The 22,751-nt window shown below is 34.6% G+C and overlaps 1 protein-coding gene across 5 annotated transcripts in view; it reads left to right on the top strand.

The window, feature by feature from the left end:
- Nucleotides 1–21,913, top strand: part of Rabex-5 (Rabaptin-5-associated exchange factor for Rab5) — a 33,660-nt gene extending 11,747 nt beyond the window's left edge. For 4 of the 5 annotated variants that reach the window (XM_067122272.1, XM_067122271.1, XM_067122269.1 and 1 more), the window contains exons 3-12: nucleotides 3,492–3,652; nucleotides 4,106–4,194; nucleotides 4,606–4,771; nucleotides 7,503–7,632; nucleotides 10,490–10,587; nucleotides 10,918–11,177; nucleotides 12,652–12,783; nucleotides 12,982–13,092; nucleotides 16,706–16,831; nucleotides 18,208–21,913. In XM_067122272.1, coding sequence (XP_066978373.1) covers nucleotides 3,492–3,652; nucleotides 4,106–4,194; nucleotides 4,606–4,771; nucleotides 7,503–7,632; nucleotides 10,490–10,587; nucleotides 10,918–11,177; nucleotides 12,652–12,783; nucleotides 12,982–13,092; nucleotides 16,706–16,831; nucleotides 18,208–18,987 — 2,053 coding nt within the window. In that variant the 3' untranslated portion in view covers nucleotides 18,988–21,913. Of the gene's footprint in view, nucleotides 1–954; nucleotides 1,058–3,491; nucleotides 3,653–4,105; nucleotides 4,195–4,605; nucleotides 4,772–7,502; nucleotides 7,633–10,489; nucleotides 10,588–10,917; nucleotides 11,178–12,651; nucleotides 12,784–12,981; nucleotides 13,093–16,705; nucleotides 16,832–18,207 lie in introns of those variants that run through there. The other variant, XM_067122274.1, reaches the window with a different exon arrangement.
- Nucleotides 21,914–22,751: the final 838 nt, after the last annotated feature.

Here is a 22,751-nt window from a genome sequence, read left to right as displayed (position 1 = left end):
GCTTGTCCATGGCCATAACAGTGGATGCATGACATTGTAAGAAGGGACTTGAGAAGATAAAGTATCTTACATATTTGTGTATAATGTTAACACAGCTGTGACAAAATAGCATATGTTGGGTAGTAGGGGAGTTCTGTTTTAAGATTGTTGTTGTTGTGTCCCAGCTATCAAAAATTGTAGTTGCACATAGGAATTGCCAGAACTATAACTCTACTATAAATTGTTAGCAGCTCAGTCATGGAAAGCAAATTGACCACTGTGCTACAGCTCTTATATGCCAAATGATATGCTGATTGGGTACTAGTTCCGAGTTATCAGTGATCTGGTTTTATGGTGCTTGTCTGACGATGACAATAGCTGGGCTTTCAGAGATGATATGCGCAGATGTCTGGTTATCACGCCAATCCCCAGTTATCGGTGCTGATAACTGGGGATCAACGCTATTATTGCCGATTTTTGGTTATTGTCACGCCATTGGGAATGGAACCCCCACCGATAACCGGGGATCTCCTGTATTCAGAATGTGTGAAGTAGTGTTGTAGGGCTTTGTGTAGGAAATTACCTAAAAAAAATTTTTAAGATAAAACAGTTATAATGTTAGCACACAAACTTGTAATTTATATTGAGCTCCTTCTTCCCAGCCTCTTCCATTCAAATCACCAAGCAACAGAAACCATTTTTGCTACATATAGGTTCCGTTTCATGTGGATGGTCTGCATATTCCTTGCTTGGTACTGTATATAAATTTGGGATTAAATGTTTAGAACACTTATCTTTTTAAGTGTAAAAGATCAATCATTCACATTTTAGAAATTAAATTTAACTGAACTTTTATGGGCTAAAAATTTAGTTGAGGCATATAAAAAAATTTAGGAATTAGTTGTTTACGAATTAAACCTAAAATCTGAGTAAAACCACCGAAAACTATTTTTCATTCTGTGTTTTGCATATGTCCAGTTTTTTGTAGCCAGATAAAACCTGACAAAATGGAGGGTGTTTACACCGTAGAATTAAGAAGATTTAAAGGTGTCTATGACATTGAACTAAGGAAATCCAGGTACGGTATTAGAAAGTACTAATGATTTTTGTTTTTATATGTTAAGCTGTTACTTTTTAGCTCTGTGTTTCATTATACTTTTAGTAGTAGTTCTTTTCAATGAGAAGGAAATATTAGGTAAGCATGAAAAGCTTTCCTAAGAAATACTAATTCTTATTACATATGTAATATTGGAATGGTTTGGTATATGTTTTGTAACTTGAAAATGCATTTTAAGAAAATTTTGATACAAACCCATCAGCTTACAAGTGCCTACTAATTTTAAACTGTTGAATTTGTGTTGAAACAAAGTAAGTGATTGGAACACAGTAGGGTCTTGTTTACGCTGCACTCAACCCATGTCATTTCGTGGTTGCGTCTTGCAATCTCCAATAAATTTATAAAAAAATTCTTGTTCCGTCATTCGGGCGTAAATTCAAGCACTTCGCACAGAGTTAGTTTGTGCACGGAACGGATGAATAATGTCGTTTCGTGGCGTAATACGGGGAAGATGGCGTCGGTCACTCGCTAAACGGCATCTTGAATTGTGTTTCATTTGCTCTTTCATTTGCGTTGTGTTTTTGGGAACTTTTTTTTATTGCATTATGGCTCCCAAGCATAAGGCAGACTCTTCTGATGGCAGTGCTACAAAGAGAAGAAAAGCCGTCTCCATGGAAGTGAAAGTTGATGTAATAAAATGATCTGAGAAGCGAATGTAGGCTGCGCACTCGGGTTTAGTCGTACGACTATGTCAACAATCATCAAAGATAAAAAGTGTATACTTGAACAAGTGAAAGGATCTGCTCCTTAGTGGTCTCATTATTGAGATGGAACGATTATTAGTGCTTGGCTGGAAGACCAGCATCAATGGCGTAACCCAAGTAGCCTAATGTTGATTCAGGAGAAAGCTAAAAGTGTATTTGAAACCTTGAAAAGAGAAAAGGGGGAAGGAAGTGAAAGTGAAGAGTTTAGGGCTAGCACCGTCTGCAGGCTCTGCCTCTCCAGACTCACCTGCCCCAGTATCTCCAGCACCTTCCTCCACTCAGTAGCCTAGCCAAGCCTGTCTCACCTCCCTGTGCAATGCCCAGTATGCAAGCCAGCCATAGGAGTAAAGGTAAGGAATTGTTTCTTTTTATTATGTACTGTAAATGTAAGGATAATATTTACCCTTGTCCTGTATGTAATTGCTGAGGAATTGTTTTCTCTTTTATGTATTTTTTTATTTTTACTGATTCATGTCATTAAGTCTGCTTAAATTCCGACATATTGACAGAATCAGTTTATGTCCTTGCCATAGGATCAGATCTTGGACGTAAACCGAGACCCTACTGTATTTAAGTATTTACTTCATATACTATACAAGGTTTCTTTTGAGGGGCTTAAAAGGAAGAGAAATAAGTATTATAGAGAGGAAGAAGTAATTACAGAGAAGCAGTCATAGTGTGAAATCAATAAAAACCTAGAATGTCAAATTCATGACAAATGTTGAACTTGAAAGCTTTACTTGGAAACTAGATTTAATATGCTGTTAGAAATGCCTTAACAGCTGTAGCATTTTATGAACAGCTAAAATTAGTGTATAAACTACATTAATACTAAATCCATAAATAATTTCCTTTCCTCTAAAGTTAGTTTGAGGTTTCACCATTTAGAAAAAATTGGTCATGTGAAATTGTCAGGGTTTTTGAAGTTTGACATTAAAAGTGACTAAACGCCGACATTAAAGATCCATGAATTATTAATCGGCTTCGTCATATGATGTATGATAGACAAGCAGTGTTTTCATTAACGGTTTATTCTTTGTTTTTGAACAGCTTTGCTTATATTTTTCTTTTACTTGTACTTATGCAGTTCATTATATTCATTGTTCTTGAAGATGATGTCTTGTACTATTTTTAATTACCTTTTCAGATTTTCTTATGTGGCACATTGTATCTCATCAGTCACCAGTTACATTATTTTTTTCCTTTTTACTTTTCATCCATTCCATTCAGCCTTTTCCCACTAAATTTACCTTGCTCCAGTCTTTACCCCTCATTTAAGAAGAAATCCTGGTTAGTGATTATTTAACGATATAAAGCCCGTCGCCTTCAGTAAATGGCCCACTGTATAAACCACTTTATGAAATAATAAGTCGGAACAAATTAAAGTAGGTCAGACTTTGAATGGACGTTAAGATGTCTGCTGACAGTTGTATGTGGGTATGAAGATAGCTTTAAATGCTAAGAAGGCCCACTTAAAAGGTGCAGATATTTAAAACTGCCTGGTAGATTGTAAGTTTTATGATTTTGAGTGGGTTGCAGTTTGTAAAAATAAAAACTTGACAAGTTGTTTTCATGACTTTTACTCAAATTAATAAACTATAATTATTTGAAGAGAATCTGTTCCTTGATCTTGTCTGTTAGTTATGACCCTTGCAGTTTATTTTTTAATTCCGTACCACCTTTCATTTCAGCAAAGTGAGCCGTTCAGTTAGCGATGTGTCAGAATTAACATCCACAGCTACAACACTGATGAGTAAAAAATTTGATCGTTTTGAGGAAAAACGTAGGCAGCACCTAGACAAGAAAACCAAGGCTGTAAAATCTATCTTTCGAAAATCACAGACATCCAAAGGTAAATATTTTTTTTGACATGAATAACTTTATCAGCTATTAACTAGGTGCACACTTTTATTACCATATGCTCCTTACGCATGTAGTTAATGGACACATATTTTTTTTGTTGATACTAATTGTGCTTTGAAAAATCTGCACTAAGTTGACAGCTTTTTTAATGAATGAGTAAATTCATTAAGATCATGATCACTGACCTTGGATAATTAGAATTATGTACATTCATAAGAAGAATATTGTACTTGAGGGTGATACTTTTGTGTGATTTGTTATTTTTACATTGTTTCCTTTTGGAGAAAGCTCAGTGAGGTCCCAATTATATTGCTTTTCTCATTGACAATAAGCCTTTGGAAGTAAAGTTTTGTTTGTTGTTGTTTAGAATGCTCTGCTTGATGTTTAAGTAAATGTTAACTTTTTACATAAAATTTTTATATACAGTAATCTTTTTTGACAGACTCTTCCAAAGGAGACCAGTGGAGACCAGTTCGACAACTTAGCTTTGAATCTCAAAGTGTAGGACAAGAATTCAATGATTTTTTGAAGGTAGGTATAGTATGATATTTAATGTTATGCATTTGGAAATTTTCGCTTCTCTCAGCACTACCCAGCCCATGCCATGGTTAAAGGTTTACATTTATATTGATGATTATATCATACTTCATAAATATGTTCTTGCATTAACAGTTCTACATATCAGTTTTTTCTCAAATAAATGCATCATTTGTAAAAATTTGTCCATTCATAACTCCCTGTTCTTGGTGTCAAAGATGTTACAAAAATGAAGAATGAAGATAGGTTACAACTGGTTACCAATTGGTGTGCTGTACACATGTAAGTACTTGTGTTTGGAACATTTTGCCAACGAGAAATGGGTACTAAAAGTAGTGTGTGTCGGCAAGAATTAATAATGCTTAAAAACATTGTAAATTTTTAATGTCTGCTTTCTCCTACCAGACATTGAACAAAGATATGCAAGTTGGAATCAGCAAACAGATAAATAGTTTTGTCGAGAAGATGCTACAGTGTGTGGAGTTTCAGTCTGTGGACGAGTCAGGAGAACAGGTCCATGATTTTTACACGAGCATGAATGAGATGATATCTGAACATTCCGTATATCAAGGTAAGGTTCACATTATGTGTATTCTGCTTTGGATAATGTAAGAATATAGTTGCGTTATCTGTAATGGTGTCTTCACAGTCATAGATACCTGGTAGTGCTTTTGCATAAAGATTTTCATAAAAATCCTAAAAATTTTTTTTGTTTCATCATGCCAAGAGTTAACTTCCAGCTTATCCATATTATTAAAAAATATAATAGAAAATGATAAAATCTTATTGCACTTAACTTTTTATAATGAAAAAGATGTGTTCTTAACTTAGTTGGTGATGTGACAAAATGAGATTTCTATTCAAGAATGATAACAGCATTTGATTAAGAAACCCTTTGAAACTACAAAAATTAAGATAGCATGCATGTACCAGTTCTTATTCAGTGAAACTTCCAATTACTGTACTTAACACTGCTGTACGCTATTAAGGATTTGATAAGGTCTTTTATCATATACAGTACCATATTAACCCTTAAACGCCGACTGGACGTATCACACGTCGACTAAAATTGTCTGTTGGGTGCCGAGTGGGCGCATCGTCGTCGACTACAAAAATTTCAACCTTCGGTCAATTTTGACTCGACCGAATGGTCGAAAAACGCAATTGTAAGCTAAAACTCTTACATTCTAGTAATATTCAATCATTTACCTTCATTTTGCAACAAATTGGAAGTCTCTAGCACAATATTTCGATTTATGCTGAATTTTTGAAAAAACTTTTTCCTTACGTCCGCGCGGTAACCCGGCCGAAAATTTCAGAAATTCTTTCGTCATTTTGTTGTAATTTTTGCACTGTTTTATATTAGCCGTTACATGAAGTTTTATATATGAAAATGTGTGCCATTTCATGTAAAATACAACAAAATACAACCCATGGTTGTAGCTTTTATCAGTTTGGAAATATTTTCATATAAATCACGATAACTGCCAAAATTTCAACCTTTGGTCAACTTTGACTCGACCGAAATGGTAAAAAAACGCAATTGTAAGCTAAAACTCTTACATTCCAGTAATATTCAATCATTTACCTTCATTTTTCAACAAATTGGAAGTCTCTAGCACAATATTTCGATTTATGGCGAATTTTTGAAAAAAACTTTTTCCTTACGTCCGCGCCAGAAATTCTTTCATCACGTTGTCGTAATGTTTGCACTGTTTTATATTAGTAGTTACATAAAGTTTTATATATGGAAATGTGCGCAATTTCATGTAGAATACAACAGAAAATAACTCATGGTTGTAGCTTTTATCAGTTTTGAAATATTTTCATATAAACCATGATAACTGCCAAAATTTCAACCTTTGGTCAACTTTAACTCGACCGAAATGGTAAAAAAACGCAATTATAAGCTAAACCCCTAACATTCTAGTAATATTCAATCATGTACCTTCATTTTGCAACAAACTGGAAGTCTCTAGCACAATATTTGGATTTATGGTGAATTTCTGAAAAAAAAACTTTTTCCTTACATCTGCGCGCGGTAACTCGGCCGAACATCTCAGAAATTCTTTCGTCACGTTGTCGTAATGTTTGCATCGTTTTACATTAGTCGTTACATAAACTTTTATATATGAAAATGTGTGCAATTTCATGTAGAATACAACAGAAAATAACTCATGGTTGTAGCTTTTATCAGTTTTGAAATATTTTCATATAAATCACGATAAATAGAAAAAATTTGACCTTCGTTCAAATTTAACTCGACCGAAATGGTCGAAAACTGCAATTGTAAACTAAAACACTTACAGTCTAGTAATATTCAATCAATTAGCTTCATTTTTCAACAAACAGGAAGTCTCTAGTACAATATTTCGATTTATGGTGAATTTTTGAAAAAACATTTTTTTACGTCTGCGCGTTACGAATTCATGCATCATTTTGTGATAATATTTTCTCTGTGTTGCTTTGATCGTTTTACAATTTGTTATATACCAAAATCATCGCAATTTAGTGTACAATACAAAGAAAAAAAATAACCCGTTAGCTTTAACCGTTTTGCTCACAGCGCGATTGGTATAAAATCATATATGAAAAATTTTTTTAGCGCTGTCATATATTTCAATATTTATATATGATAATGATATTTTTTTTCATTTCTGATAGTTGCATACTAAACTTCAGGCAATGACAAAAAAAGGAGCCGAAAATGAACTCTTAATCTTGAAAACTAAGCGTGCTGTGATTTTTTTAAAAAACTTTTTTTTCCGCTTCGGCGCTAACTCCCAAATGCCGCCGGCATATGGGAGACATTTTTGTAAATAGAGGCTCGGCGTTAAAGGGTTAACTTGTATAGTGGGCACTTGGGGAAAGAGCTTAATATGCATGTAAACATCAATTTTGCATATATACAGTACAGTATCTGTAAAGTATGCAGTCTAGTTGTTGAATCCATTGCCCAAGAAGTTAGGTAATGCTTTGTGTAAAATTTGGAATTAAATTAAGGAGTAGCCATTTGAAAGTTTGTGTATGAAAACTAACAACAATAATGACAGTAATTTACATTTTTCCAGTGCTCTGTATAGAAGTAAATTTAGAAAATTAACCATATTTTACTTTTACCATTAGGGATAAAATTTATTTAGCTTTTTGTTTTTATACATGTAAAATGTACTTTGAGGTGTGCTGATAGAAGAAAAAATTGTTGATCAATGTTCATATTGGTTTCTCTAGCATACTGATTACATATGAAACAAGAAAATAGTAATTTTGTTTCACATTGTTACTTATCCAATTTCTTTCAGGTTTGAGTCAAGAGCAGATAGATAGAATTAATGAACTCACAGAGAGGTACGTCACAACGCGTTTATACAAGTCCCTCATAAGCGCTGTCAATGCAGTAAATGAAGACAAAGATTTGGCCATTCAAAATAGGTACAGTACTTGGATGCTCTTAATTTTGTTTATGCTGTTGTCTAGGAAAATGAAGGTTTAGTTATGTTTTGTAGTCATGAATTACCCTAAAAATGCTTCTCTATAACAAGTTTTGGCATCAGGTTGTACAGGTTTCAGAAATCAGATGGGATCCTGTTGCAATATCATTTTTAGGAGTTTCCTATTGTGGGAAATTCCTCTTTAGTCCAACAATGGTTCTGCATAAAGATATCATTTGTATGTTTCATCTCAATTTTTCAGAAACAAACTTGAAATACTTATTTTACCTTTCCTTTGCCATACTATTTCAGTTTTCCATCAGGTTGGTTAATAATATTTATTGTATTTTACCTTTTTTTTTATTGTATGATGTCCTTTTTTGTGCATTTGCCAATATTTTGTGCCTTTACCCATCAGGCAGCCTCTTCCTTCATTTGCTCTGATAATCAGTAATTCTTAGCCACATCCTTTAGATGACTTTCTCTCCATTGCTAAACTTTGCTGTTGTTGCTTTGGCTACAAGGATGAGAGAGTGATTCATAATTCACATCCCAAGAATATTGGAAATATTCAACAAATTAAGTCTGCTTGAAAAGCTAAGCAGTATAACCCAGGAACAGATACACTGTCTAAAACTGGGACTCTTTATTTGATAGCAGGTAATGGGAGGATCAGGATGGCTAATAAATAAATCTTCCTTGTACTGTAAGATAACTTCTTTAAATTATGTTACAGTACAAAACTTCTTAAGACTAACAATGATTCTGAAACCACTGAAAACTGAGATCATTTCATTAAACAACCAAAAGTAGGTGTTGGTGGTTTTTCCGTAAAAGTGGAGAGAGGGAAATTGGATTGCTAAGATTACTCCAAATCACAGTCAGATGGTCAAGTGCTGATTTCTGTAAAGTTGCTGATCCCATCTCAGCAGCGAGAAGTGATAGGAAGTAGAGTTGTAAGGAATTATAACCATGTAATCCTGTGATGATGTAGTTAATCTGTTTTATTAAAAATCAGTGAGATTGAATGAAACCAGTCAGTGCTTCACACCAAAATGTGCACAATTGACAAAATGATACACTCCTAAAAGGAATACATATTGTGTAAGACGTGTGTTAAATGCATATGAGTAGTGCTTGCACTCGCTTATGTTAAATAAGTGAGATGAAGTGAGAATTTATTTAGTTATGATATGGGCCCACTACTCGGCTCAAAGTCATTATTATATAAGGTACAAGGTAACTGCTGCAGTCAAAGATGAGCTGTGGATCCAGAAAGGTGGCAGCATCACAGGTGAGGCAGGTGCAGAGCTAGATGTCTCACACATACACATTCCAAAGAGAAGAACAACTCTACCTTTTTTATAAAGGCTGCAAGCATGACAAACTCAAACCAGGTGAAGTAGACAAAGTCTCAAACCAGTTAAGAAGTCTTATCACATACACAGCCTGCCATAAATATTAATGACTGATTGTGGAAGGCAGTATAGCTGTCACTAGAAACTGTATGTTTCAAAGTAGTTGATGAAACATACAGCAATCTAGTAGCATTGTATACGAGCCGTGTTACTAGTAACCAGTGTACACAACATTAGTTACATGAAAGGGCATGTTAGTTACTGCTGTGCATGACATCAATTATTGATGACACTAATGCAGTCAGACAGGTCTTTTAAAGGAGTTAATATCCAAGATAAAAAAACAGTTGTGTGGACCCACAAGCTATCAGGTAAGCCTAGATTGTCATGATATGACATTCATGTCACTTCCTATTTTGAGAAAGGAGCTGCTACTGCTCTGCAATGGCATGTGTAAGGGACCTTTCTAGACACAGTTGCTGAATGTGTGCACATGGCTGAAATAGGTGTCTTCAGTATTTAAATGAGTGCTGTATGTGTGGCAGGAGAGACATCGTTGACATACAATGGAGACGAGGTAGCCATTCTGGTTAGATGGAACAGGTATACAGCTGTGTTGTTGTTACTCAGTCTGAAGAGGAATTATCAGGCATCAGAGGCCATGCACACCCTTGTCCTTGTCCTGACATTTGTGTCACATACACATGGCTCGAGGACAAGCTGCAATAACAAGCACATCACTAGATACAGTTATCATCTGACTTCTGGGACAAAATACCAATGAAACCACTCAAGAAAAAGTGTTCTTGTAGTTTGCAAGTGTCCACTGACAGAGCATTCAGATCTGCAGTTCTTTAGTGAGCTGTAAGTTGTAAATTTTTAGTTTTAATGAAGGTGTTTAGGTACTTTTGTAAGTAAATGAAACATTTAATTATTTTTAGTTTCTTTTGTGTTTCCAACTCTAAGTGCATTGTCTGGGCCTTTACCTTGTGTACATTGTATCAAGCACAGATAGTTTCGAGCTGGGTTACCTGGATGGCTGCAAAAACTCAAAAAAATATTTGATAATTATTGTTGAAAAAACCATGAATAATAAAATCCATAAACTTAGAACCTGTGAAATTCGAGAGACAACTGTGTATATTTAAATGAATTGTTAAAGTTTTAGAGTGTCTTGTAAGATTGTAACTTTATTCTTCATCTTGTATCCAGCTGCTGGGCACTGCATATACAGTAGTGTATTTTTCACAGTGCACTTTACACTGTAACTTTTAAAATTTTATTCCAGTCTCCTAACTCATTGCTCATGCCTGTTTGTTTACTTTTTAAGTTTTCCTTTGCAAGTTTTGCCCCAAATTTACTAATGAATCTTCAGGTTATCCCTCTTGAGAGTGAGAAATCTAGCATAGTTCCCTGTTTTCTGTTTTGATGGTAAAAAATATTTGATTGAATAGAAATCTTATTGTAAGTTGTACATTTTTCTTTTCTTTGTATTACCAGGATCCGTAGCTTAGCTTGGGTTAGTAGCCGCCATCTGGAATGTGGCATTGATGAGTCTAAAGAAGATGTACGGGAGACTCTGGACCTTGTTATTAATGGTTTGTAATTGATTTCTGTAATTTTAGTGTTTAATACTCAGGAAAATTTGCAGACACAATTAGTGTGTAATAGAAGGTACAACTTGGGGGTAAGAGAAATAAGCTCATAATTTGCTTGAGGTAAATATAACTGCATGATAAATTCATTCAGTAGATAAACTTTACACCCTCTCTGTTTAAAATGAGAAGCAACACTATTGTTTTCCTTTACTCCCTCTGGTTAAAATGAGGAATAACACTTTAGTGTTTTACTCTACCTCTCATATGATTTGTGATTGGTTAAATGAATTTTTACTTTCAGTAGGTATATCTTAAATCATTTCTTTTCAGAGTTGATTGAAATGAACAGCAAGAGAGTGCCATCTGACAAATTGAAGTGCCTCGTTTCTTTCAGTCACCATGCATTAACTCTCCTTCAGCTGTCTAGTGGAGGTTCTCCTGCTTCTGCTGATGACTTATTACCAGCTCTTATATATTGTGTACTCCAAGCCAACCCACCGTTGTTACACAGCAACATTGCTTATGTCACTAACTTTGCACCACAACCCAGTCTTCAGAGTGGTGAAGCAGGATATTTTTTCACCAATTTGGTAAGAAACACACATGCATTGTAGTTTGAAATATTCTGAATTACTGGGTTCATTCTTAAAAATAACGTTATTTTAAGTATAAGAGCAAAATTAAAAAATATTTAAATATATTTTGAAATTATTTGTGTGAGGTGATACTGGCCTAACCTACTGGAAATTGAGGAACTTTTTATTTTCTTGACTTGAATAATCCTTGAGGTAATGGTAACATCCTTGGTATTCTGCAAAGTTACAGAATACCAAGGCAAGTATTGTCTTTGAAGCAATGCCTGTGGTAGGTTACAGAATACCAGTTCAGGTAATTAGATGATCTCCATTTAGAGGGTGCTGGAAAATCCCCCTGAGGAAATGATAATTATGTAATATATCATGATGTTAGACAGAGTGAAAACTGGCACGCATTTCAAAAGTGAAAACTGGCACGCATTTCAAAAGAATTTGTGGTAAATGTTTGTCAGACGAGGTTGAACACTAAGCACTTTACGTAGGATAATTCAGGAGGCTACAAATGAGCAGAGAAAAGGAGGATAGAAAATAAATGGAAGCTGAAGTAAAATTATTGCAAATGGAAAAGAATGCAAAGAAATGACATGTGTTTGCTGTGGGCAAGGTGTGAAATTGAATGTACGGCAGTGTTGTGCAAAGTTTAAATTGGTTAAGGGATATCTGTTTTCAGGGATGCATAAGAAGAGTACAGTACTACTGAAGAGGTGGAGGAGGAACAGACCTTGTGTGGAGTACAGTAAAACATTTCTGTTACCTTGGCCAACATATTGGATTGTGATGCCAGTATTTAGATGGAAATATATTAAAAATGCAATACCATAGATAAAAGAGAAGTTACTAGATTAATGGTAAATTTGAATTTTCTATTGGAAAGAAAAGTGAAAATGATATGCACATGGTGTGTGCTTCTCTTTGAGGGTAAGATAAACTGCTATTTGGGGGACAGTGTTACATGAGAAAATAGTATATATATATATATATAGCATTCAGAGGTTTAATAGGCCGATGCGTGATAATGGAGGCTAACTGTAAGTTAAATGTGTTTAAAATCAACAGGAAGGAGACAACTTGCACCTGGCATATAAATTTTTATGATGGTCAGAGAAAGTAACTTGCACTATTGCACTGTACCATTGCTCATATGAAGGTACATAAGCTCTTCTCATTTGGTATTTGGTTGATGATAAGGGTAATACTGTAGTATATTTTAATTTTATATTAGACGGGAAGAGTAGAGGTATATATAGTTTTCCACTTTCTGGTCACTGAAATGGTAATTAGAATGACAGTGTTCCTCAGCTTTTTGAATGGTTGGAAAAATTCCAAGTAGCCTTATCATGAAAATATAAAAAAGTTAGATTACAGTACTTCTTTTTCAGTGAGGACTGTTATTGTATTTTCAAACAAATATAAGAAATCCATAGTGGCTTTTTGTGGTTGAGAGATCAAAAGCTGTTGTACATTTCAGTGCTGTGCTGTAGCCTTCATTGAGAAACTGACAGCAGAAAGTTTGGGCTTGACAACAGATGAGTTTGATAGATATATGTCGGGTGAAGCTCTGCCTCCTAATGCTTTGGAAGGTGATATGTGGCTTTGTGAAGTAAGTTGTTTCATGTGTAATTTATAGATTTTTTGGTTGGTAGTAATTTATGTAAGTTCATGAAGGAATGAGATTTGAAGTCAAGTACATTATTAGATATTCTGTTCATGCATGGAGAAATGTAATGTGCAATGTGCATTGAGTATTGGTTCTGATATCTGTAACCTAATGAAGTAACTATTTCGTATCTATTAAAAGGGAATGAGAGTTATGCAGCAAAATTTAAAGACATTGGATGACCTCCAGTCTCGAATGGACCGTCTTATAACCGAGTCTGACACGCTTGTCAAGGAAATGGATGATCTGCAGGTGAATTTCCTTTTTTAGTTTTTATCTTACTGGCTTTGCTGTGAGCAGCTTACAGTATTGATTTTATAGATCTCAACTGTGTGGTGTTAAATTTCCTGCTGTATTGGTGTATTCTGTTCTTGTAATGGTTTCCATTTTGAAAATTTTATAGCATCATGTGGTGTTAAATTTCTTTTTTAATGATGTGTTATGTTCTTGTGAGAAAATAGATAATTCAAAACTGATGCTGAGTGACTGAGATACCTGTATTGGCTGCCAAGAGGAGGTGAGCCACTCTCATAATGAAAACAGCAACTGCTTCACTTGTCACAATAAAGGATCTATGCAGTATCCCTTCACCTCTCAGCTGCATTGCCTTATACTTTAACTTTCTTCCATTTTATTTGGTTTCTTTTAACATAAGCTTTCAAGCTTTTTTTAACTTTACCACATTAAATTTTTCTTAATTAAGTGAAAATGATTCCCTTTGGCAAGTACTGCAGGAGCTTCAGACTCTTTGTTTGTTCATGAAATTTAGGTCTTGAAGACCAGGCTCTGAACCCATCAGGATTATTCAGTGCCATAATGAAGGTGAAATATATAAGTTGATGATATGATTGATAATGAATAGGTGAATGATGACATACTAGTAAAATTCAGCGTTAAAATATGAAAGTAAAAAATGAAGTATGATATTGGATAGAACCTTGTTTTAAAGTTACTGTCATAGGTAACTGAATGATTGTATCTTTTCCTTTTTATTTTGTTGAGTGACATTTAGGGTCTTTAATTTTTATTGTTGTTGTTGAATTATATTAATTTCTCATCGATATTTATAACCTCACTGTGTTATCCATTTGTTTCACCAAAAACTTATCATTTATATACCACCCACATCATTGGTTTTTGAGTCTCCTCTACACTGTAGTCCTATATAACAGACAAAAGGTTCACTTATCCTAGGAGGACTCTAATGAATTTCGAGCATTTTAGCCCAAACATAAACTCATGCCCCTCTGACTGTAGTGTGTCAAAGTGGATGTTGCATATTAGTCTCACCCTCATCATCAGACCCAAACTCCAGTTACCTTAAAATGACATTACTCATAGTATTAGATCTTTACATGACTGATGGGTTGTTTTGACTTTTTTCAAGTTTACCGGAGATAACTTACAACCCTACTATGTCACAACCCGACTTATGAACGAGTTACGTTCTGGATGGCCATTGATATCTTAAATTGTTTTTGAAGTCGAGTTACGTTCTGGATGGCCATTGATATCTTAAATTGTTTTTAAGTTAATTTTAATATGTAGTACATAATTTTTGTTGATGTTTACATTCCCGAGACAGCTCAGGAGTCATAGATTATGTATACAGTTTTCACTATATTAGTAAATCATGCAGTATTAGGATGTAAAAAAAAAAAAAAAAAATTTTTGATTCATGCAACATTCAAAATTTAGTATTTTTTCAATGCTTTGAAAGTTATGAACTTGCACACTGCTATCTGTTGGCAAAAATACAGACTACCATAAACATTTCGTATGGGGAGAGGTAATATAGAAAATGGGAATTCATCAAAGAATGAGCTAAATAGGGAAGATAGAAATAAGTAGGAATATTTTATGAGTATTCTTGTGATTGTAAGAAGAATACATGGTAGTTGATCACGAGAATACTTGGGATAATCAGGGAATGGGTTAAAAGAACAGTTTCTTCTTTCTCCTATAGAATTAGCCACATTTGATTGTATTTAGCATATAACATTAATTAGACAACAAGGGATTAACTAGTTAACAATTATAAAGTTAGTTTCCATTCACATCGGGTAATTTAAGCTTTTTGTATGGATTTATTTAGGATTACTTTGTCTGTTCCATATGAACATTAAGTTTGGCTTTTTTCAAACTTTCTCTACTTTTTCACATTTTAGCTTATTTTTTATGCTGAGCTCCTTAAAAAAACTACTTACATGCTAATGAGCAGGAGGTGTAAACCCTGTGTTTTCTGATGTGAGTTTACTTCCTAACTTACTTTCGTTCTATGAATTCTTATATGGCATCCAGAGGTAAAATTTTTCAGGTTATTAGCTGCACCTCACATAAATAGGTGTCCTTATTTTCAGTTTTGCTGACATCTGTATAAGTCCAGGCACCTTTACACTTCAAAGGGGCTGGCCTTTACAGGTAATGATTTGATCCCTAACCTGTCCTAGTCTACTACTGCTCGCCTGGATCCCTCAGGTCCCTACTGCAATTCTGGGCCGTTGATCAGCTTGGTCCTTCCACCTAAATTTGGATTTGCACAATAATGGGGTTATGATGAAAGAGACTTTAGTTTTTATAAAACAAAATTAGATTTTTCATAAAAATCCATCACTTCAAGCAAGTAAGAAGTTCCCTCCTTACTGTCCTGTTTATGGGCCAGATTGCATGAAAGGAGAGGTAGGTAACTGTTGGATACCGGAGACTCCTGGAAATACAAACTGTGTTACAAAGATCTGCATATAAGACCAAGGGTGCAGTGTCTGGTTACATTTGAGGGCCTTGAATGTGGGGCTTGTATAATTGACGGGATTGCATAGGACACTTGCTGTATAAATTTCATTTTTATGACTGGTAGAATGTACTACAATATACTTTTAAGTACAGTGTACATAACATTATTGCTATTATATTTTTGTAGATGTAATGTATGGGCTAAGGCATAAGGTACATAATTTATAGGCAGATATTGCAGTGTTGAAGTTGTTTTGCAGTTTTATTTTCCTTTTTCCTTTAAAGATATTTTTTTAATGTCTATCAAGTGGTCAGACAGTAGGGCTACTAGTGAAAATTTTAGTGTTTTGAGGAATGTAAACTCTGTACATAAATCTAGTTTATGGTAGGTTAAATTAACTTAGGGTAGGTTAGATTAGTTGCAACATGCATTTGTAAAAATGTTGGTAGGGTTGATGGTTGGGAGGGGAGGAGGAATCTAGAGGAAAATGAAACTACTGAATGTTATATTAAAAATTTCATTCAAATTTAGATCAAAGGCAGAAATATGCCAAAACAACAGTTTTCTGTTAACTTGATATAGTATAGGTATATATATTTGTTCAGTATTTGCTTGTGGAATTTTACAGACCTCATGTCCAGGTAATTGGGGGATTAGAGTAGTACTTAGTGATGAAAGTTGAATTAAAAAGACGTGTGATTACATGCAAGCCCTTCTTTTCAGCTGGAGTATGTTCTTTTCATGACTTGTCATATCTAAATTCCAGTTGTAGATACCAGTCTCTTCCCACTAACTAGAGCAAGCAAAGGTATATTTGTGGTTAGTGTATTGTGAAATGAATATTTTTCTTTATAAATTTGACAATTTTAAAAGTGGAAAGCATTATAGGAGTCTATTTTGATGTAATATCGTCTAGTTTTGCACCTTGAGATCATGATGTAGAGAGTACTTTGTAACATGTATTGAACGTTTTCCTTTTTTGTAGCATTGTCATGTCCTGTAGCTGTAGATTGTATGGCTTTAGCTTACCAGTAATTCTAGAGTACATCTTATGAAATGGTTTTATGCATACAGTACACTGTATAGGGGTTGGTTTAAGACATGTAGTGATGCTTATATACGCTATTTTAGGAAAGTGTGGCCAAAGAAGTCGCAGTAGTGCTTAAACGAACCCCTTTAATTATTCGACCACGACGAGCAAATATTGATGAGGAGGTTCCAGCCTCAGAACAGCTCCCACCACCCTTGACTCCACAGGTAAGTGTAAAGCCTATTGCCTCTACTTTTTTTATACATTGCTAAGGTTTTTTATGCTCTGATTTTTGCACCTAATTTAAGAATAAATCCATAGGGGCCAATTATAGGAGTCTTAGTTCGGCTAGCTTAGTTAAACTGGATTTCAGTGATAATGATAGAGTGAACTACAGTATAGAAAAACTGGTGAGGTCTTTTGTAGTATGATATTTAACAACATGGAATTGAAGTATCCATGGAATCAAAGTCACTGCTAAGGTTTTGGCACTAAGCATATAGCATTCCTTGGAAATACTGCAGGTATGACTAGAAATTCATTACAGCATAGTTACAATCCCAGCTGGATTGTTTGCTTATTTTACACTTCAACCCCTTCTAATCTCTTCTCATTCAGTTTTTCAATAAAACAATTTCTTTATCTGTATCGTGTACTATCTTGCACAAGGTTTTACCCTTCCCTAAATATTTTTTGGGTCTTCCCTTTGAGAGCAGAGAGATGTGACTCATCAGTTTAATTAAACCTCTCGCTTTTAGTTCAGTTCTTGCTTCATTATCTACATATTGCCGACAGGGAAACCTTGAATTTTTAGTTCTTACTGAGGCTGGGATATTTTGCAGTGGAAATTGTGTATTTACATAACATTTGTGGTACCCCATGTACTCCACTGTGGAACCTAATTTTTATGGTGAAGTAAGTAACTGTTAATGGCTGTAAGAGTCAAACTTAGTCCATTAAAAAAAAAGTGAATTGTTGAATTTCACATATAATAATTATGTAACTGCTTAGTGTTTTAACCTATAGGAACATATTTAGTGAATACAGTTTTGTGAGTTAACTTGATGAATGATGTAATTTATCTAATGCAAATTTCAATTGTTAACAGAGGTAATGAAAGCATTTAACCTTTTTCCTCCTTAGTATTGTATTTCGATCTTAATGTATAAAAACTTTAGACAGTTAAGTACACTGTTATATTATATGTAAATAATTGCATACTTCAGTATTACATCTCATCCTATACTCTTGGACATTTATCTTCAGATGGATACACCACTTTCAAATAGAGCTTGTAATTGTCACCATGTCACCATTTTGTTGAAAGTCAAGGCATTCAGTATGAAGTGGCATTTTGTTGGGACATTTTAAAATAGTTTTAAATATTATTTTAATTGGAATTTAGGGTTTTAGGTGTTTTGAAAGTTGAATTGTCAAGAACAGTAAATCAAAACATGACTTTTACATAATATACACAAAAAAAAGTTATTAATGCTAATAATACTGTAATGGCATTGATCATAAATTTTAAAATCACACATGTTAATAATAGCACATTCAATTTTTTTAGTTTTAGAAATGTTAAAATTCATTCTTTTCTCAGACAATGGACAGTGGAGCACCAAAACCAAATCAGACTTCATCAGCCACTGAAGTTGCACCTCTGAGTCCAGATATTTTAGCAGCTCAGCAAAGTTTATCATTTTTACAAGGTTTGTCTGACTTGGACTCTGCTGCAAATGGTTTAGATGGAAGTGAGACACAAATGGCTATAGGTAATGGCACTGGTGATTCCAAGTCAGCAGAAGGCTCAACGTCACTGTTGGATGATACGCCCCCATCAGGTCTTCCTTCTCTTCCAGATCTTTTAGACCCATTTGGGCCCTTAGAAGTTGGTGCCAGTGGCATATCTGCTTCAAGCTTACCTCCCACCTTAGATCCTACTGTATCTCTTTCAAATCCACTGCTGCTACCAAGCAGCAGCACAGCAACGTCATTGCCACCTTCTTTGTCTTCCCAGCAGAGCTTTGTCAGTTCTGGAGCAAGTGGTGCTGCACCATCTAGCAGTAGTTCTGTTGATTCATATTCAGGTTTCACCATTCAGGGAGGACGAATTCCAAGCATTCCATGTGATACAGGACATTTCCATAAATATTCAACTGTGCCAGACCCACTCTCTCCTCCACTTGAAGGCCCACAACATCTCCTCCCTCCACCATTAATCCCCACAGCCTCAGGAGGTGAAGGTAGCAGCACTGGAGCCTCATCATCAGAAGGTAGCACCCCAAGGTCTGCTGAAAGACAGCTTAAGAAAGAAGATACAATTGACAAAGTTTATAATGTACTAGGGGATATTGTACAGACCTTTGATAATTTGTTGTAGGATGCCACAGAAGAAATCATTTTTGGTAATGTATAGTCAGCAGTTTGTGCAATTTTACTACTTTATGTAGATTCTTCCAACTGGGTACAGTAGAGCATTAGATTAACACTTCCGTCCATTCGAGTGTTTCTGCCATAACCCAGTGGTGTTACTATTTTAGCTGGTAACTTCTTGCATAGTTTTATTATAATTAGTGTTGCACGCAATTATTCTTGGTAATATGTTTAGGAAATTTTGTGAATTGTATGGGACAAGGTACTAATTGGTTATGAGGCTTTTGCATCACATTGATAGTTATTGGTTATAAAGTGTTTTAAAGAAGTGTTTTGTTATTTGCACAGTGCAGTAGTTATACACACACAATAAGTTTGGGTTAAGGAAGGCACTGGACAGTATTTAAAAAATTTGATTTTAGAGTAAGGGCAAGAGATAAAGCTTATATATTTCTAGTCAAGAGACTGGTCTATTTATTTTTAGTGATTAAGCACTTTTAAAAGTAATATTTTTTTTATGTTTGGGATAGATGCATATTAAACATGGGATAGATGCATATTAAACAAAAGATTTATCAAGTCTTAAATTTATATGTAGGCAATTAGTATTTTTATGCAGTTTATTTGGATAAATGATGTGCAGTATGTGTTTGGTCTCCATATTTTACATTTCATTATGCAAAGGTAATGAAGACTGACAAATTCAGACTTTCTCATCATAAATGTTCGATTTTACATCATGACTACAATATTTTTAGGCTTAATGTAAAGTAGTGTAGTAATTAATTCTTGTAAGGAGCTTGCAGATTGCATCATTTGGTAGGGCATTATTCCCAAAGAGTAGTTTATATTTAAGTATGGTAGAATGTAAATGTAGAAAGGTAAGTTTTCTTTTTTCTGAGCAATTATTTTGACGATCATTACAGATAATGCAAGGTCGTTTAATAATCACCAAGTAAAGGTAGCATGAACATTTATAGCTCTGCTAACACTAGTAACATTTAAAACAAAAGCTTGGCAAGAACTCTATTCAAACTAATGTCACTAAATTTCTTTTGTATTATTGAGGGAAATCATTCCTATTGTCTTGTTTCTGACAGAGCTTACCAGGTAATTTTTGTAGAATAGTAGAATGCCTTCTTATGTAGGTAGAAACAAGTATTGCACTCTTAGAACAAATTTGTTGTTAACATTTTACTCTTCATCTTTGTTGAATAGATGCTAAAAGCTCATATAGGACATCTGTCCCTCCGCCATCCAAAAATAAAAGTATGCTAATAGTATAAATTTCAGCAGAGATGGTATACCTTGAATTAAATTTCATCCCAAGTAAATCTTAAGTTATACTGTAGAGATCGTGAGAGTTTTTTAGCCCTTGATTTTTTTCCTTGAGGTTTAATAAGTATCTGAATGATATTATTATAACCTGACATTTTATATAAGGATCAAAGAAAGGTTGTTAATTAGATGATATTCTTATTCAAGGATAATGTTTTAATTCAGTCAGACTTGGGTCCTCAGGTGTAAATTAGTGCAAATTGATGATAAGTATTTTGCACCATGTCCATGCACCATACAAAGTTTTTCTTTTCCATGTGTAGAAACAAGAACATGAATAAAGGTCTTATTTGTTATAGCACAGGGGAAAGTAATGGCTGTTTTAAATAAGCATCATTTAATCTGCAAATAAAAGATATTTTAATTTGCCTGCTTGCTGCCTCTCCCAGACACTGGATATAATTTTGAAAAGCCTATTAAATTTTACTGTACAGTATTGTTAAACTCATTCTCGGATATTTCTGTCATTTTTTAATTTTATTGAGAATAGGAGGTGCATGTGACAAACAATAAAATGACACTTAAGATGAAACCAGATAGTTTGTATTGTACCAAAATCTTCTTTTTCTAATGACACCAGACAGTTTGTATTGTACCTAAATCTTATTTTTCTATATTTTAATTATAGAGGTTTAGTCACCTTAAGTATAGTTTGTATCATGGCAGTTCAGGAAATTTTCAAATAGCAGGTCTTTACTGGTTTGCACTGGTGCTTTTTATGTAAATGAGTTGAAATTACTAAGGTTAGAATTGCTACTTTGTCTTGTGTTATGGTACATTCAAGGATAAAGTAGTTTTGTTGCTGTTATTCATTATATGTTAGTTTTTTAAGTTTTGCTGAAAGTCATGAAGATGTACCCATCAGGTGGAATATGGCCCAAAAGAAAATGTCTTAGGAGGCTGTCATAGGATAACAATATGGAGAAGGTAACAAGGCTTTATTTACTGTACCTCAAAATAAACCTGTAGTCACTTAATTGACCAACAGAAGAATTTTATATATCTTGACAGTAGTGAGAGGGTGCTGCTGTGTGAGTGTTGCATGGCAGGAAATGTTCCTAAAATAACAGACATTTGTGCTCTTTTCTGTATGAAATACCATTAACTCTGATAATGTGAGACATGCTTTCCATGTAATTAGCTAAAGCAGGTTAGAAAGTGACCTTTACTTTGAACTAATAATGTACTAGAGGTCTTGTTAGGCATTTTGATGACTTGATGCAAAGAGATATCTTGCTGTTCAGCAAAAGATGGTAGCTAAAAAAACTTGATCTATTTATTCTCTTTGTGTTCATCAGAGTTTGACATTTAATGAGGTAATGAACAATAGTTATTGGTGCAAGAGATATAATGTCTTAATAATAATTGCATTAGCCTGTTAATGACTAGATAGGCAAATGGTATTCCTATGTACAGAATCTATAATATGTACCTTTTTTATTAGCAATCTATAATATGTACCTTTTTTTTATTAGAAAATGTGCAATTTTCAGAGGATCATATGTGAAATAACCAGTCTTCAAAATGTTTACATTCTAATGTGGAAACTTATTTCTGTAATACTGCATAGTGTTGTAATATAATGAAGCTAGAAACAGCTTTTTATAATCCTGTGCATATTTGTTCCTACAGAAATACAAACCATTGCCTTTTATATAGAGGAGTATCCATCAGCAGGAGCTGGAATCAATCGCCGTTTTCTTTCAACTACTATAGATAACAGATGTGTTGCACTCTTCTGTCCCTGCTTGGTTGTTGAGAACTTTGGATGTTTGGATGAGCATATACTCGATGCCCTGTAATGTATTCTTGTTTTTTGTTGCCTTGCTATATGCTTTTTTCTTTGTGGAGAAAAACCAAGTAATGTTGCAAGGGATGTGGCTGCCCTTTTGAATGGTTTATGTTGCCCTTAACGATTGTGCTGCCTGCAGGAGGAAGTCCTGTAAGAGGGAATGTGCTGTTTGGGATTTACCTCAGTGGGTATGATTTGGGAAGAGGAGGAAGAAGGATAAATGGCGCTTGCCAGTTTTGTTGGGGGAGGGGATACCCGTAGGTGATGCCTCTGAACCCTCTGAGTTCATTCCTTCCTTCATCCTTCACCTGTGAGTACCACCCCTTCAAGGAGAAATAGCTTTAGGCCTAATAAACCTGGTCATGACCTTTAGTTGGAGGAAAAGTAGCTGCTGAGGGAGGTGTTCCTTCAGCAACTTTCTCACCCTCTTATCTGAAAATGACATTCCAGATACATGTAAGGCATCATCACTGCTACAGTACTGTGGAAAGTTTGGCATACCTTGAATTTTCTGAGTAGCCCATTTGTAGCCTTCCTTGAAAACCTGGCACAGTATTAGAAAGACTGACCTGACCCTTCTTCATCTAAGGTAGTTGCTGATGTCTCCACAGCTGCCCCAACTTTGTCAATTGCTGCAAAAG

The sequence above is a fragment of the Macrobrachium rosenbergii genome, chromosome 20, assembly GCF_040412425.1.
Source record: "Macrobrachium rosenbergii isolate ZJJX-2024 chromosome 20, ASM4041242v1, whole genome shotgun sequence".
Classification (NCBI taxonomy): domain Eukaryota; kingdom Metazoa; phylum Arthropoda; class Malacostraca; order Decapoda; family Palaemonidae; genus Macrobrachium; species Macrobrachium rosenbergii.
Note: the sequence above shows the minus strand (reverse complement) of the source record. Positions and strands in the feature narration are given on the sequence as shown.